This window comes from Limanda limanda, chromosome 15 (genome assembly GCF_963576545.1).
Source record: "Limanda limanda chromosome 15, fLimLim1.1, whole genome shotgun sequence".
In the NCBI taxonomy this organism is placed as follows: domain Eukaryota; kingdom Metazoa; phylum Chordata; class Actinopteri; order Pleuronectiformes; family Pleuronectidae; genus Limanda; species Limanda limanda.
Window position 1 is genome coordinate 19,582,982 of NC_083650.1, and position 16,031 is coordinate 19,599,012.

Consider the following 16,031-nt stretch of genomic DNA (forward strand, 5'->3'; position numbering starts at 1 on the left):
ATATGCACACGCTGTGCATTCTGTCAAGGTCACACTCCAGCCCCCCCCCGTCAATCCCACATGTTGATGCTCTTGAGTGAGATGAACAGCAGCTGATAAAGGAGAACAGCCTTGAGCACTCCCCTGGACTCTCCTTGACTCCTACATGCTGTGGACGCTTGGTGCAACATCAGTGATAGGATTACCTACCTGCAGTCCTCAAGCCTTTTCTGCCAGAGAATATGCTAACGTCAACGATTACATTAGAAGACAGAGGAGAGTGTTAAGTCCAACGCTAGAATATGGGAGGGGGTTTGATATTTAGTGATGATCCCTAAAATCCCTGATTATTATAATTATACTGTATGATGTATAAGATAAGTCAGTGTCTCTGATCATGATGAAGCCGTAAAGTATCAGTTTTGGTTTGGTGAGCGTGGACTGGCTATTATGAGGGACGTATCGCAGGTTGAAGGAATATGTTTTTCTGGAGATGGATGATGTCTTTAGCATAAATTGTCAATAAGAGATGCAAAAGGTGACCAAAAGTGTAGAGGTGTAGCGGTACACAAAAATCATGGTTCGGTATGTATCTCTGTTATGAGGTCATGGTTTGGTAAGTTTTCGCAGAGGCAAGAAACAAAAAACATTAAACTGATTTTGTATTTATTTTTATTCAACCCTGTCTGTGTCTTTCTTAGTCTTGTACAAAATTAAAATAGCAAAATAAAGACTGATAACTAAATTAATAAAAATGGTCAAATAAATATCCGTAGAGCATGTAGAAAATTAACTGTACTTAACCTGCACTGTGAATGATAATCCTTATTAAATTGATGCATTTTCAATTTTTTATTCAAAAAGATTTACTTGCCCACATTGTTTGCAGAGAGGGTTTGATGCCCTGATGGCACTGGCTATCTCTCCTCTGTATAGAACACTCTGACTTGATAGAGGGCTGGTGTGACTCTGGCTGAAATGCAAGAGGGAACTTTGTAACCGGACTCAATTACTTACAGTGTGTGTTTGAACCCTGCGTTCTCAACAGCAGAGAACAGTTGCATGTCCACAGGTAAAAAACACCTATGACGCTCGTTATTGCCTTGACACCGTCCTATATATTTGCAAGCAGCTGCTTAATGTCGAGGGGAGATGGGTTTGCACTTAACTTGTTTTTTCCTTGTCCCTTTAATGTTAATGCCGTTTCAAACGAGTCAGCATGTTGGATGTGCTACCAGCTACATAACCAATAGCAGTTGCGCAATGTCAGCTTTTGTACGATACACTTGCCCTTGTCCGTCGTCATTAAAGTTGACTGTGAAACTTAAGTGTTTCCGCAAAGCGGCCTTAAATGATTAGGGAGGGTCTTCATACTCTTGTTTTCCTGCGGCTGCTATGACCACAAACCGACTGCACATCCTGTCCTTTGCTAAAGGAATTTGAATCCCCTACGCACTCAAATAAGTTCAACACGTGGACTCGCTGCATTCATTCGGTACATGTCGGTACCAAACCAAAAAGCCAGTACTAGCTACCTACCTACCCATCTACCTAGCTACATGTATAGATATCCACATACAGTACCTATTTACCTAACTTCTTACTTACCTACCTACATTGATCAATCCATCAAATGTTATCTGTAAAGCCCATATTCACAAATCACAATTTGCCTCATAGGACTCAACATAGTGCAACATCCTCTGCCCTTAACTCATGACCAGGGTGAGGAAAATCTAAAAGAAAAGGAAACCTTTTAGCAGGGAAAAAACAACCCTGTCTTCCTTCTCCTGGATGTTATTATATATATACATATATATGTTGTAGCTCCTCTGCTAATTCAGATAATGTCTACATTACTACAGCTATAGGCGACAATCCACAATTAAACCTACACTTGAGTTGCTCAAGTACTCTCTACTCCCTCGTACTTAAGCCATTACTTGTTGTCCCATTTTTTTTTAATTTTCGGACTTCTCCATTTCAGTTAAATCTCCTAGGCTACTAGGACAACACTACTTGCCTTATGTGTCAGATGATCAGTTATTCCTCTGCCTCCTTAATTAGTAATGGTATATGTAATAAATGTAGTGTACTGGCAGCAACGGAGGCTTAGCAAACTGGAATACCATCACCACCCCTTAGCTGTCCTTACAAAAAGGTGCCTTATAAGCATTCAAAGTCAAGGTGATCTCAAACCTTTACATTATATGTGGAGTATCAAGCTTGGCTGACCTCGCCAAACCAATTTTTGTGTCCTTTCTATCAGTCTCCATGAACGTCAAAGTCCATTCTCACAGATTTGGCCCCCTTACTCAACCTTGGGTCATAAAGATACCGCAAAAGAGAAAAAGGGACTCTGTTATTCCAAATATGTGGTGATCATCCTCCTCTGACCTTATTCTGTGAACATCGTGGGTAAGAGGCCCGAGAAAAATATTTCATACAAAGTTGAAAAAACAAAACTAAAACTAACAATATAGATCATCACCATAAAAGTCTCCCTAACAGGATTAGCTCAGCACGTTGCCCAGCTCACTGTAGCACCTTCAGCCCCTGTTGGTTCATACAGGGCCAGACATTTCCTTGGATATGCTCCAAAGAGCAGTATAAGCAAGCACTTGCCTTCGCTTGTATTCCGATCAATGGTAGATTCTGCTGCCGTCTGACAGGCGATTCAATACAAGGGTCATAAAGTCTCTTTATTGCTTCATGTGTCGCTTTGCAGAAGAAAAAAAAAAAACAATACTGAAAGATCCATGTCGGGTGATGTGGCAGCATGTCTACAGCCCAGAACCTAACATTTCCACTGTTTATGTGTATTTACTGCAGAGGCCAGTAAGCAATCACAGCTATTAACACACGTAGGGCTTTGACCTCAATTCCTGTGATTTACAATCATAGATGCATTATCAAAAGCGTCATGTTTTGGTGTGTACCATTACAAATATCTCCTTAATATAGGATCTTACGTGATGACATCTCTGTGTAATTACTGGAGCTGACCCTGTTAGAGTGCTAAGACTCTGCTAGTCTTCGGCGACAGTAGCTGAGGCTTTGTTATCTCCTGCGGGTGACACACAGCTGAAACAGCAGAGGGGCCATTGACTGTTGACTTGGCTGATGCTGATACTGTTGAAACAACGCTTTGAGCCAAGGATCAGAGAGCGGCCGCTTGGCTTCGCCCGCTGGACACTGCAGAGCAAAGATGCAGTTACTGGTTGCGTGTGTGTGCCTGTGTGTGTGCCTGTGTGTGTGCCAGTGTGTGTGTGTGTGTGTGTGTGTGTGTGTGTGTGTGTGTGTGTGTGTGTGTGTGTGTGTGTGTGTGTGTGTGTGTGTGTGTGTGTGGAGGAGCAAGAGAGATGGCGACAGGCCTGATGATAGAGTTCATTAACAGTGTGGCTCAGTCTGTAGAGCAAACGGTAATGCACCCTGACCACCAGGGCTTTGTGAGTATACAACGGCTACAAATCTTTATAGATGGATCTTAGAGTGTGTCACCACACCAATCGTCATACACTGATATGAAACTCAATGAAATTATTTAAAAATGTATTAAACCAAAACCAATTTTGATATCATTTTCAGCATTTTTTCCTCACTGAATTCAGACTTCACACGAATAAAGGATTAACATGATCTGTTATCTCATTAATAAGAGCCTCATGGTTAACTGTCTGCTCTCAGTGAATAAGAATTAATATTACGTTACTGTTGACACAAATGGAGCTTCCTGCTGTTAACTGCCTTATATTAGACGTGTTCAATTTTCCAAAAACGAAGAGGGCTTTTACTATAAAGCAGCCCGGGGAACACAACTATTTCTATAATTAGCATTATCTAGGATGGTTTATTCAAAAATGTGTCTAAAAAACAAGACAAAGTCGTTTTTAGTATTTTTCCATCAGGGATCATTTCTTTGCATGAAATTATAAGAGATCAAACTTTACTGCCAATTAGTGAATCAATTTCTTTCTTCTGTATTTGAACGATGAATTATTCATTGAATTAAACCATTTTTAAATGGTATATAGCTGGACTGCGAATGGGCGAGCAGAAGTGAAGTTTGCTGTTTTTTTCATGTGAATATAATGTGGGTGTCTCATAGTTAAGTTATGAAATTAAACTGCGCCGAAGAACCTCTCTCCTGTTCTGCTGACAGCGTTGTTAGCTGGCGTTAACTTTGCTTAGCAGAACACGTTCCCATGACAGACATGGTTCTCGGCCGGCAGGCAGAACTCTGCAAACGCTTGAAAATCATATTTAAAATGCAAAAAAGTTGAATGGACGGCCCACAGAGAGACACAGGATCTTTGATTGGGCAGTTTCAGCTTGGAGTCTGTTTTTAGGTCAGGCCAATCAGAGCTCCTTCTGCGGCATCAGATAACATTACTTGTTTTTTCATCGATGTGTATAAGTACTTGAAATATAAATATAAAAATATATTAACCAAAAGAGATAATAAGAGTCCATAATTGTTAACATGTAAAAACATGTAATTCTCCATCTATATACTTCATTTTGGTAAAAGTCCATTTTGACGCCTGTTGACAAAAAATAAGTTTCTGTGAGGTCTTTTTATTTACTGATCTTCTTCTTCACACACAGCTGAAAGTTGAACTCCTCAGTTTTGACTTTGATCAAAATCAAAACAGTTTTCAAAATATAGCAGGCAGATGTTCTCCGTCTCTGACTGACTCTCCAGTTTGTTTTTCTACACTCCCTTCACTTTCTCCTTCTATAAAAGAGGTGTGTGACGGAGCTTCAAAGACGAATATGACAGACGACATTGAGTCATATTTGGTGATATTTTTATATCATTGATTAGAGGCCCACCACGGGCTACAAGACTCAGGCCTGCTCATGAAATTTAATTTAATGACATGATGCCCATAAAGGCCAGTTGCACTGCTGTGTCATCATGCAATAAAAAACAGCTACAGAAAGCAGAGTCGTCCTGCGGCATGTGACGTGCCGTGTGAGCTCCGCACTTCACGTCTGTTCTGTGGCTCTCATCCCAGCAGAGTCTAATAACCAGAGGCCTTTGGTTATATGAGTAAAACAGACGCCTGACCTGACCTCAACACAGGAAGCCACCTGATCGTGACAGGAAGCCGCATGCGCCCCTCCATTCCCTCTCATTTGCAGGCAGCACCCGACCTGCAGCGGTGGAGGGACAGGGGCTCATTGCCGGAATGTATGATGCAGACACATGCTACCGATCACGCTGGAGCCGCCGGAGAAAGAAACAGATGCATCTTCTATGAGGCACCTTCATAAAAACAATGGGGGGAATATCTCAGTGGAGAAATATTAATATGTCCAACGTTATGTGAGAGTAGAAGCAGAATATTGTTATCCCGTCCAATCACTTATCTTGATAACAAGACGCTAGCAGCAGGTTCGGAGCACATCCACCATCCAAACAGCCATAACCAGGTCCTGGCTGTTGCACGGCATACTTTTACAAAGTGAAACCATATGAAAATAACAACCATCAAATACGATTTAAAAATATGGTTAGAGCAACACCACTGTATCTAATTGAAAATTGCCTGGTACAGAGTGAATAAATACTGCAAGATGGAGGTGGGCTGTCGAAAGGCGGATGGATCCAAGCGTGGCAAGGGCAGGAAGCTTCCTCATTGTAATCCCTTAATGGATGCTTTAAGGCCTGAAAGGAATGCTCCTCTTCCTGCCACTGGATTCCACTCAGGGTTCTTTGTTCGCTGGACTACGCAGAATTACCCTGTAATTGCTTTGGTTTGTTCTGCGTAAATGAGAAAACAGGCATAATGAGGATTACACAGAATAACCCCAGAGTGTGTGTGGTGCAGACTTCTCTGGATGACGCGGGTTGTGTATTCAAACACACAACCCTGCAGGTGAACACGGCAATGTACACGCTGCAGACTGGGAAACACTTCTCCTCATAATATGTCTGCAGACGCCGTGCATGCAGTGAATATTCATCTCATGTCCCTTCACTTAAAACGCACACACACACACACTCGTGCACAAATGCAACCGACATAGTCGACCGCTAACCAAGGATTTTCTCATTCCGGAGCAATATCCCCTGCATGAGCCAGATGTAAGAAGAAGAGGAAGACGATTCTATCACATATGAGACACAATTCCCCTGTGGACGGCAGCAGAGAGCATGGAGATAGAGCAGTGGAGGGGAGTCGGGGGGGGGGAAGGAGGCAGTCGGAGATTGCCTGTTTGTAACGAGTCGTTCAGAAAGACTTTTGGATTTCTCTTTACTGTAGCTAACTGAGTCACAACAGTAAAGAGGCCATTCTGCTCTGCTTAAAACCTGCACAGGTAGGCACTGAACATGCTTCTTAATATTTTAGGCTTTAGTCTTAGTTTTTGCAAATAATGTTGATATACAACGTAGCCTCTTAAGCAGCGGGTGAGATTCGCCTAAAATGTCTGTCTGAGGAGTACCGAAAGTAAATTGAAAGCTGTTCTTGAACCATTTGGAGTACATGCATGAGCTTGGTCTCTTTGAAAGGTTACATTCTGAACTTTCCCCCCCAACAGTCAGAATCAGTCTAAGTGCTACTGACATTGAGTAATAGCAGTTGGAACACAGTGAAGTAGAAGGTTTTTATTTCCGCCTGAATAATTTTTGTTAAACAGATGCCTGCAGATGACTCTAGCTGGGACTTATGAGCTGGAAAACACACTGGGACCCGAGGCCTGAAGCCTTGACCAGCCCAGGTTCAAATTTGATAACAATACCACAGAAAATGAATATTTCACAGATTTTTTCCTAAGGGCATGTCTAGGCGTTTTCCACAAAGGCCATTTGGAATTATGGTAACCACCTTGGCTAAAAAGGCTACTTTTACACTCAAAATCATACTTTTATATAAAGGAGGCAAAACCGGTCATATGGTTTAAAATTTATACAAATAAACATCTTTCATGTTGTTTACATCTTGAAGCTGGCTTCGCTGAGATTACGCAACAGCTGACTGTGGCTATTCTTTGATGTAATAGTGTGTTTTGGACTGATTATCTTACTGGATTGGATCGTCTGGACCTTTGGCAATGTACCAAGACTGTTTTCGTTGGAATTTTAGCGATCTGTGGATTAATATGATGCTTCTTAGGTGAGTGACGTCGACTTTGTGATTGTTTTTTTTGTGTTAGTGACTTGACTGAGACGTTAATTGTACCGGCTGTGGTGATCGGATCTTGAAATGGTTTACATCAGTTGAATCGGAATGATCTTAGCTTTCTAATGATATGTTGTATCAGTATCTAGCGGTACGAGGCAGTTCTGAAAATAACATTGTTTGAGGCTTATCGGCAGCACCGGCCCGCCCGTGAGCCGGTGCTGCTTAACAGGTTAACAGAACTCTAAAAATATCCGACATTTAATGTATGAAAAAGACCACCAGTTCAGTGACTTATTCAAACGAATACAAGCCACACACAAGAAAAGTAATGATGAATATTCCGTTTCATTTCCGGGAAAAAAAAAATCGTCATTGTAGATAAACCAGTTAGGAAGTTCACAAAGACTTCTAACTTCAGTCTGCACCATTGAGTGTTTATAAAAAGCTCTGCACACAGCGTCCAGCACACAAACAACAGAAAGTTACATAATATTGAAGAACTATTTTAGGAGGACTAGTTCCATGAATTAAACAAGGATGCCAAGTTTTCAGCTCTACAGGGCATTTTTTCCTTTTCTGACTTTGATGTAGGTTCAGCCAATATGACATTTCATATGAAGGACCCCCTCTCTAACTTCCCTAAAGTATATACTGTATATTCTATACATATATGTGTGTGTGGTACACCCGATCTTTTCCACCAACCACTTGCAGTATATTTAGACATTTTCACACTTGGCAACTGCCCAGTTAAACTTCAGAGCTAACGCCTTCACCCACCGACCAGTGAGCGGCCCAAAAAGAGCTACTACCAGCTCAAGTGTTATATACTTTGCTCAGAGCACTTTGACAGTGGTTTGAGAGGCAAGGGAGAGCACAGCTAATACATTTTCCCAGCACATATTACAACTTCTTATCCACGGGTTTGAACCAGAAACCTCGGCCGCATAACTTCCTTCCTCTGGCTTCTAAGGCACTTGCAGCCCATAACACAGGTGGTGCATAAAAGGGCAAAGGTCACACAAAGACTAAATTAACAGACTCTTCCTCCCCGGGGGTTGGAAGCTGGCAATTTAGCACTAAATCTTATATTATACGCCTTATATTAGTCTTGTCAAACAGTTCACAGCATGTGCAGAGATAGCAGAGGAGAGGGAAGCCTATTATCAGCTTGGATCTACTTAATCATGTTCTCATTGTGCCAACCACTTGAAAATGTGACGTTAGTGAAATTAAACTGTTTCTTGGCGATGAGAAGTCTCAGGGGCCATTCTTAAAGTGTAACGATGTCCCTTATCTTATAGATTCCTCCTCGTCAGAGCTCAGCAAAAAGTTCATCTAAAGAAACCATTCAATCCAGCCTCAAGGTCTGAAACAGGTGCTTCCTCAATTTAAAATGTCCTAAGAGTACCAGTTTTAGTGTTAATGATACAGGATTCATGGGAGGAGATTGTATTTGGCTTATCTTGGGACAAAAAGGAAATCTATGGAGACGTTCTATTGTTGGAGGAACATTGTGGAATTTAATGGAGAACAAAGTTACATTGTCTGGTTGCGTTTAGATATTTGTCTCAATAACGCAGTAGACATCCAGGAGAACTACATGGCCCTGTTGCTCTCACAAAGGGGCTCCATTCCAATATTTGCTTTTGATAACGCTTTTTTATTTGTCATTCAAAGTGACAACCTGCTTGTCTCCCAATCACGTCAGAATAAAGAAGATACTTTATTTATCCTGCATGGGAAAGTCTGTAAGACAGTAAGTGTCAGAACTCAGGGAGCCGCTGGCTTTTATTCTGGTCTCATACTCAAGGACTAATTTACACCTGGGATGCCAGGTGGGATCAATTCATTAAGTGATGAACAGAAGTGCTAATTATGTAGAGCATTATCCGGGGACTGTCGGTGGGACATCGCACTTGATGCTACAAATTCAGATGCAGGGAGTAAAGTGTGCAAGGAGGAATGTTACTAAATATTGTGGGAAATTATCTTAATCGAAACAGTTCATTGTTGTTAAATATGAGTATGTAAATACGATGAAAGTATCACAATGTTCAATCCATAGAGAAAGGGGCCGCCTGGATTTAGAAACTGTCAGGACTTTTGTGATGTCAAAACTATACCATCACCCCCCTCAGCCACTTCCGCAGCTCAGCTCACCCGCACCCATCAACTCGGTTTCTTTTTTTCTTTAACTTGAAAACTAGAAACACCGAACAAGTATTTCGGTCTCTAGGCTAGCAGCTACAACACAGGAAAATGTTCATTTCAGCCCTGACTGGCCATCGCCAGTTTTATCAAGCTTCAATAGTAGGCAGCAATCTGTTACCTGTGTTAGGCCTGGCCATGTGTCACTCCAGAGAGAAGCATGAGAGGGGAGATGCAAAACTATACACAGACTCATTCAACCCTGCTGCTCTAAGGAACGATACAGGAAATCGTTCCTCCCAACCGCAAAAAGACTGTACAACTCATCTACCTCTGTCAGAGCCACCATCACAGAACTGCACTAAATATACCTGTCTCCTTGCACTGTGTACCCTGTAAAACACTCTGCTCCATATACACTTACTTCACATCATATGTGATATGTGTTAATATAAACCATATTGATGTTATATATCATTTTATACAATAATATTGTCTTTTGCACGCTCTGTCTACATATTCTTACACTCATAGTATATTATATTATCTATTGTATAGTCAAATACTTATATTTATACCTCTACTATATATCATATCATATTATATCATACTCTTTGTATATTCCTGTATATACACATATTTATACATGTGTACATGTTATTATTATTATTATTATATTTACTATTATTATTATATATACTGTTGCTGCCATTATTACTATATACTGCTATTATATTGGTATAATTACTATCATATATAAATATATATTATGTTAATTATATACTATATATACTGTACTATTTTTATATACTGTCTAACAATAACATTACCATCATATCATCAGTACTATTACCATCATCTTGCCACTGCACCTTATCTACCTATTTATCTTGTGTTTCTGTTTTCATTCTTCCTACCTCAATATTTTTATTTTATTTTATTGTATTTTATTGTATTCAAATATACCGGCTGCTATGTCGACTTAATTTCCCTTCGGGGATGAATAAAGTAATCTATCTATCTATCTATCTATCTATCTATCTATCTATCTATCTATCTATCTATCTATCTATCTATCTATCTATCTATCTATCTATCTATCTATCTATCTATCTATCTATCTATCTATCTATCTATCTATCTATACTGAGGTGTTCTCTGGATATTTAACACAAAATTGAAACACTGGAAACATGTTGATTATGGGACCTTTAACTTCTTCGCTGACTTAACAGGTTCTTACCGCATCTGAGTTGCTGTTCACGTAGGTTGCGGAACTCCAGGCCGTGGAGGCGGGTGGGGAACACACACACCGTGTCGTTCCCGATCCTCACCGAGTTGCTTCGGGCCCAGAGGAGCAGCCACTTCAGCTGACAGTCACAGAACAAGGTCTCAGTGTGGAAGTGCCTGGTGGGAAGTCCCAGCGTACAGTTACACACTGTGTGCTTGAGTATGTGTCACTGCATTTGAGCGAGCGTCCATTGATTTAATTAATTCAGCAGTTAAACTAATCGAGTGCTTTGTCACATTTTGACGTGTTACAAAAACAGCGATGTAAATGATGAAATTAATGATGGTTTCATTCCATTGGAGTGTGCCAGTTCGCGGGTGTAAGCACTGTGCACGCTGACTCACTGGCAAGTGTTACTGGCCCACCTACACAGAACAGTCATTGGTAATGTCATTAGTTACACTGGTGTTTTTCTGCTATAACAAAGAGCTAATATCTGCAGTGAAAGCGGCCTTAGACTTTTTCCCTTTTACCATGCTGTACACTAAACAATAACCGCTGAGGTTCAATCTGTTATTTTGTGTTCATGCATGTGTTTGCCTTACAGCACTCTGAGAGCCACAAGGTGTGTGAAGAGTCCCACGGTGAGTGTGGAGAAGATGTTGCCAGATAAATTCCTGTTTGTGGAAAAAAGAACAGACAAACACACACAGACACACAAAGACACACACACACACACACACACACACACACACACACACACACACCCACACATTCATTGAGAAACAGACCACTCCTCGCACTAAATCCAAATTACTGTATTATGTTTTGCATTGGTAAGGCCATATAAAAACACCACAGGCTCTATACAACGTAGATTAAGCATAAAGCAATGCAATTCATATTCTCAATGTAGGGATTACTCACAACTTTGAGAGGTTGCCCAGATTGAGAAACATTTCGGGGGAAAGACAGCCAATCCTGTTGTTGGATAGGTCCCTGCGAGGACAAAAAAGGTAGAGAGAGAACATCCAGTGGTTCATGTAGAAATCAGAAATTCTCGATATCGTGGACCAAACAAGAGACAGGGCACAAAGGGAATCATCTGCAAAAATATCTGAGTCTGTGTTAGTGTCTGTTTTCATGCTTGCTTGCCTTTTTAAAACAAAGGGGACTTAAACAGCTGTGAAAGCTGTGTTAGTAAACCAGCGCCATGTTCATTCATCCATTCAACATCCTCCAATATGTCTCCTGACCTTTTGTAACCTTTTACTCCTCACATAAGCGCCGCAGTCGCACAACCGCACAAACACACACATGCGCGCAAAAGAGTGGCTGAGCGCTGTCACGTCCGTGGCTCCGTGCCCTCGTACTCTGTAATTAAAGAGCTGCTTTGCCGGAGCAGCTGTGGGAAAATAAGCAGAGCACTCGAGTAATCACCAGTTGGGGAGCACTTAAATTAGCACTCTGCTGCTCCCCGAGCTCGGTGCACACGCGCCCCGAATCAGCCTGGCTAACTCGCTGCATGTGTGCCCGCCAGCTCAGATCCCACTAACTATCAGGCTGAAATCATGTCACTCACTCTGATGCCTACATGTAGAAAAGCCAGGATGAGAGAATCCGACGAGAAAGTAGAAGTTCACCAAAATAACAGGAAAAGGAAAATAACCCCTAATACTGAACTCTTTCCATAGCTTTGTGCATGTTTGCGTCACAAAGGAGACTCAAGGTCTTTTGTAACTTCTAAAAACCAAGTTTGCATGATGTCAATTAACAATATTATATAATGATATATATTTAACTTTTGGAAGAAAAAACACTTTCTTCCTTTTACAAATGAAAACCTTATGGAAAGGCACCCTTGCTGCCGGTGTCTGTGGCCATCCAGGACAGTTAACATTAAAACAATCAACAATAAAAAGACAATTGACATCCTTTTCTATTATCACTACTTATATGTTTCAGTTTAAAAACTATATATAAATCACAGAAAACCGCCAACAGTGATCAGCTAGCATGTTAGCAGATTTACACGCTCGTAGTGGCTAGCTTGTTTAACTCCCTCGTACCCTTGATCCTTCAGGTTGTAACGGTCAATCAAGTTTCTACCTGTGGTGGTTAATGGAAGCAAACTGAAGGTAGATTCATCATAACCTTTAAAAACTAATTTATGCTAGGAATTAGATTCATATATAGACAGAGCCCTGGGTCCGTACTTAATTTTGTCCGTAAGAAACTACAGACATCTATATGTCACTATGTATTTATTGGACTCACAAACCTCCGCCGTTTACAGCACGGCAGCTTTTGCCGTGTTCTAAAGACATATACATTATCACAACCTCCTCCTCTGTCGTCATGTTTGTTGTTGCTAGAAAACCTGAAGGCTTTGCTGCCCTCTAATGGATCTATTGCTTAACAACCATGCCAACGTTAAGGACACGGATAAATGCGACAGTGTGACAGTTATATCACTTGAAACGGATGCATCTCTTTTCTTTTGCAAAGGCAGCATTTAAAGAACTGGCTTCAGAATGATGATCTACTACCTTTGTATTAGAAGTTGGGTGCGTTAGACAGCTGATGCCACTATTTTTGCAGCAGCAGGAGACCAATAAATTAGTGCTAAGAGATGACGTGTGGAGCAGCAGTCAAACTTCAAACTCATCAAAATGAGCACCCTAATAGTGTCTTCAGTGGTCCTTGATTTCCCTCCTCCTCAGTGGAGTGGGAGCCACAGTGGACCTTTATGTCACATGCCTCATTAGCCTACTTTATAATTTATCCGCTAACTCTGTTTCCATTGCATTTTGTCACGTTTAACTTTTAGTGAGGCTATAACTTCCCCCTGATCTGTCATCCGTATAAACCCTGTGTTATTTCAAGGTTTTTTTGCAAATCTCCAGCATTTCCTCTGATGAAAATGTCCTTAGAGACAAAAGGATGGAACTACATCCTCAGCAGAAGGTTGGTGGTTCTGATCCCCAAATACTTTGTGGAGAAAGTGAATGACAAATGACTCCCCTCTCTTTAACCCCTACAGTCGATGTCCCGTCTGCCAAAACATGACACCCTCCCTAATCACAGCAGGCAGCTCCCACTTGTGAATGTGTCCAGCTGTATTAGCGTGAAGGACGGCACTGCTTGAGATCGGCCCTCAGTTGGCTTTGTCTGGAGCAGGAAAGTTCAGAGAAGCCTGAAATAGTAGTTTCAGCATATTTGCTTCACTTAAATATTTCAGTTCTCCCTTTTGCTCTGCAGTTCAGACACTCTTCTTTCTCGTCGCCTCGAAAGCCAGAGAACTTGTCCCCTGGAGAAGGCTATTAGAAGGCTCCATCATACTTACAGTCTCCTCAGAGCCAGCAGACCACGGAAGGCCCCGGGCTCCACTGTGCTAATCAAATTATTCTTCAGGTCCCTGGAGAAGAGAGACAGAGAGAGAGAAAGAGAAAGAGTTACAAAAGTTATGTCAGTCGTCTCTATCTATCTATCTATCTATCTATCAATCTATCGCTCACGATACACTCCCACGCTTTCCAAGGAAACGTGAGTCATTGGAAATATGCATGAGCATGTTTATATTGCTCACAAAGAAGAGTACAGTCCTCAGACTAAGGGTTTGTCATCTACTGGGAATCAAGGGAAGGTCTCAGGGTTTCAAGCTACAGAAATGAGGACTTAAACCTTGCATAAGGGCCTGCTTTAAACAACATCCAGACCAAAGTATGTGACACAAGAAAACTTATACTAAACCTAGATAAAGTGTTGAATTCAAATGTTATATTAGACATAGATTAGGGCGGCTGTGGCTGAGGGGTATAGTGGTCGTCCTCCAACCTGAAGGTCGGCAGTTCGATCCCCAGTTTGACCCATCTGCATGCCGAAGTGTCCTTGGGCAAGATGCTGAACCCTGAATGGCCCTCATAGAACAACCAAGTGCTGCTAATAGATGCACTGTATGTGTGTGAATGGGTGGATGTAACACTGTACTGTAAAGCACTTTGAGTGGTCATCAAGACTAGAAAAGTGCTGTATAAATACAAATCCATTTACCATTTACATAAAGCTGGGGGCCGTTTGTTATTGAGTGCGCGTACACCTGTTGGCTGTACAGCACAACTATTTCCTGCATGCCTGAGACCAGGGCCACATCCAGTCAAGAGGCAAATACACACACCCACACAAACACACACACACACACACATGTTGCGGTTTCCAGCCAAGCACGCCTTGTCCGCCCCCACCGCCGACCCCAAAACCTCTGACGCTACTAAAAATGGATCTCAGAGAAATCTCCTCTCTGGTTTTTCTCCGCAGGCCAAAGAAAACTTCCTGAAATTGTGTCCCTGGTTTCCTCTGACTCTGTACTGTGTGTCCAGTCAGTGTGATGAGAATACGAAGGTAGTGCCTTTTCCCCAAAAAATGTGAGCAACAATGTAGCTCAACTCAGCCCAAAACTTTTTTTCTTTTTAAATGAACAGACACACAGGGCAAATCAGGGCCAGCCAAGAAAAACAGAACCAGACCCATAATAACTATCAGAGCCTCAGCCATTGTCCCAAAGTGAAAATAAAAGTCATGCTGGAACTCTTTTTATTTGACATGTGGGACCGTTTGGCAGCAAAATCTCCTATTTTACTTAATCACAGCAGAAGATTAATAACTCACAGTACTACATTCAGTAGAGAATGAAATATTTAAAGTACAGGAGCCCGACAGTAATACATATTTCATCTTGAGACGTCTGAATCACTACCACTAGAGTGCATGTGTGAAAGGTTGCTTTGCTGTAACTGATGTTACTTAGCTCAGCGTACAGCGTTAGTTAAACGTATAGAAGACGAGCCGTCATTAGCGGCAGAGAAATAACTCCCGTCCTGGGTTAACGATCTGTGGCTTGTATTTAATTGTTTGCTACATTGTTACAACACACTTTGTCTGCATCATTAGTTCTCACAACGCATGATCACCAGGCTGACGTGCACCTCCTGCATTTCCTTTTCTTTCGTTTGTTTTTCAGATAATATTTAAATGTGTTTTTGAGTTATAAACTAAATTATGTGACTCTACTGTGATGGAACATATTGATGGTGCTTTTAATGTACAAAATTTATAAAAATAATCTTAAAATTTAATTCAAGGTGGGCAGGTTCATAATCAGACTGACAAACTGTGGTCTGGATCAAGTTTAATTCCTAATTATCCGTCGGAAAGGCTAACGTCCACTAGCTTAGCCACTTCTGATGGACTTTTAGGCTTAAAACACAATAGAAATGACATTGTTTCTAGTCTAATTTAGATTTAAGATTTAAGATACATATATTTATCCCACACACATGCACAGACATGCACAGGCACACTCATGCAAGGGGAAATTCAACCTCTGCTTTTAACCCATCTGGTGCAGGACACACAGAGCAGTGGGCAGCCGTGTACAGCGCCCGGGGAGCAGATGTTGGGGGAGTAAGGTGCCTTGCTCAGGGGCACTAGACAGGGTAGGGAGAATCCTCTTGGATTTTTGGACAGATCAATCGAGG

At 41.4% G+C, this 16,031-nt stretch overlaps 1 protein-coding gene across 1 annotated transcript in view; it reads right to left on the minus strand.

Annotated features, from left to right (window-relative positions):
- Positions 1–16,031, minus strand: part of LOC133020680 (adhesion G protein-coupled receptor A3) — a 183,590-nt gene that overhangs the window by 142,225 nt on the left and 25,334 nt on the right. The window contains exons 3-6 of the mRNA XM_061087349.1: positions 13,841–13,912; positions 11,422–11,493; positions 11,100–11,171; positions 10,507–10,670 (exon numbers count right to left, since the gene is read on the minus strand). Of these exons, the coding sequence (XP_060943332.1) occupies positions 10,507–10,670; positions 11,100–11,171; positions 11,422–11,493; positions 13,841–13,912 (380 nt within the window). The remainder of the gene's footprint in view (positions 1–10,506; positions 10,671–11,099; positions 11,172–11,421; positions 11,494–13,840; positions 13,913–16,031) is intronic.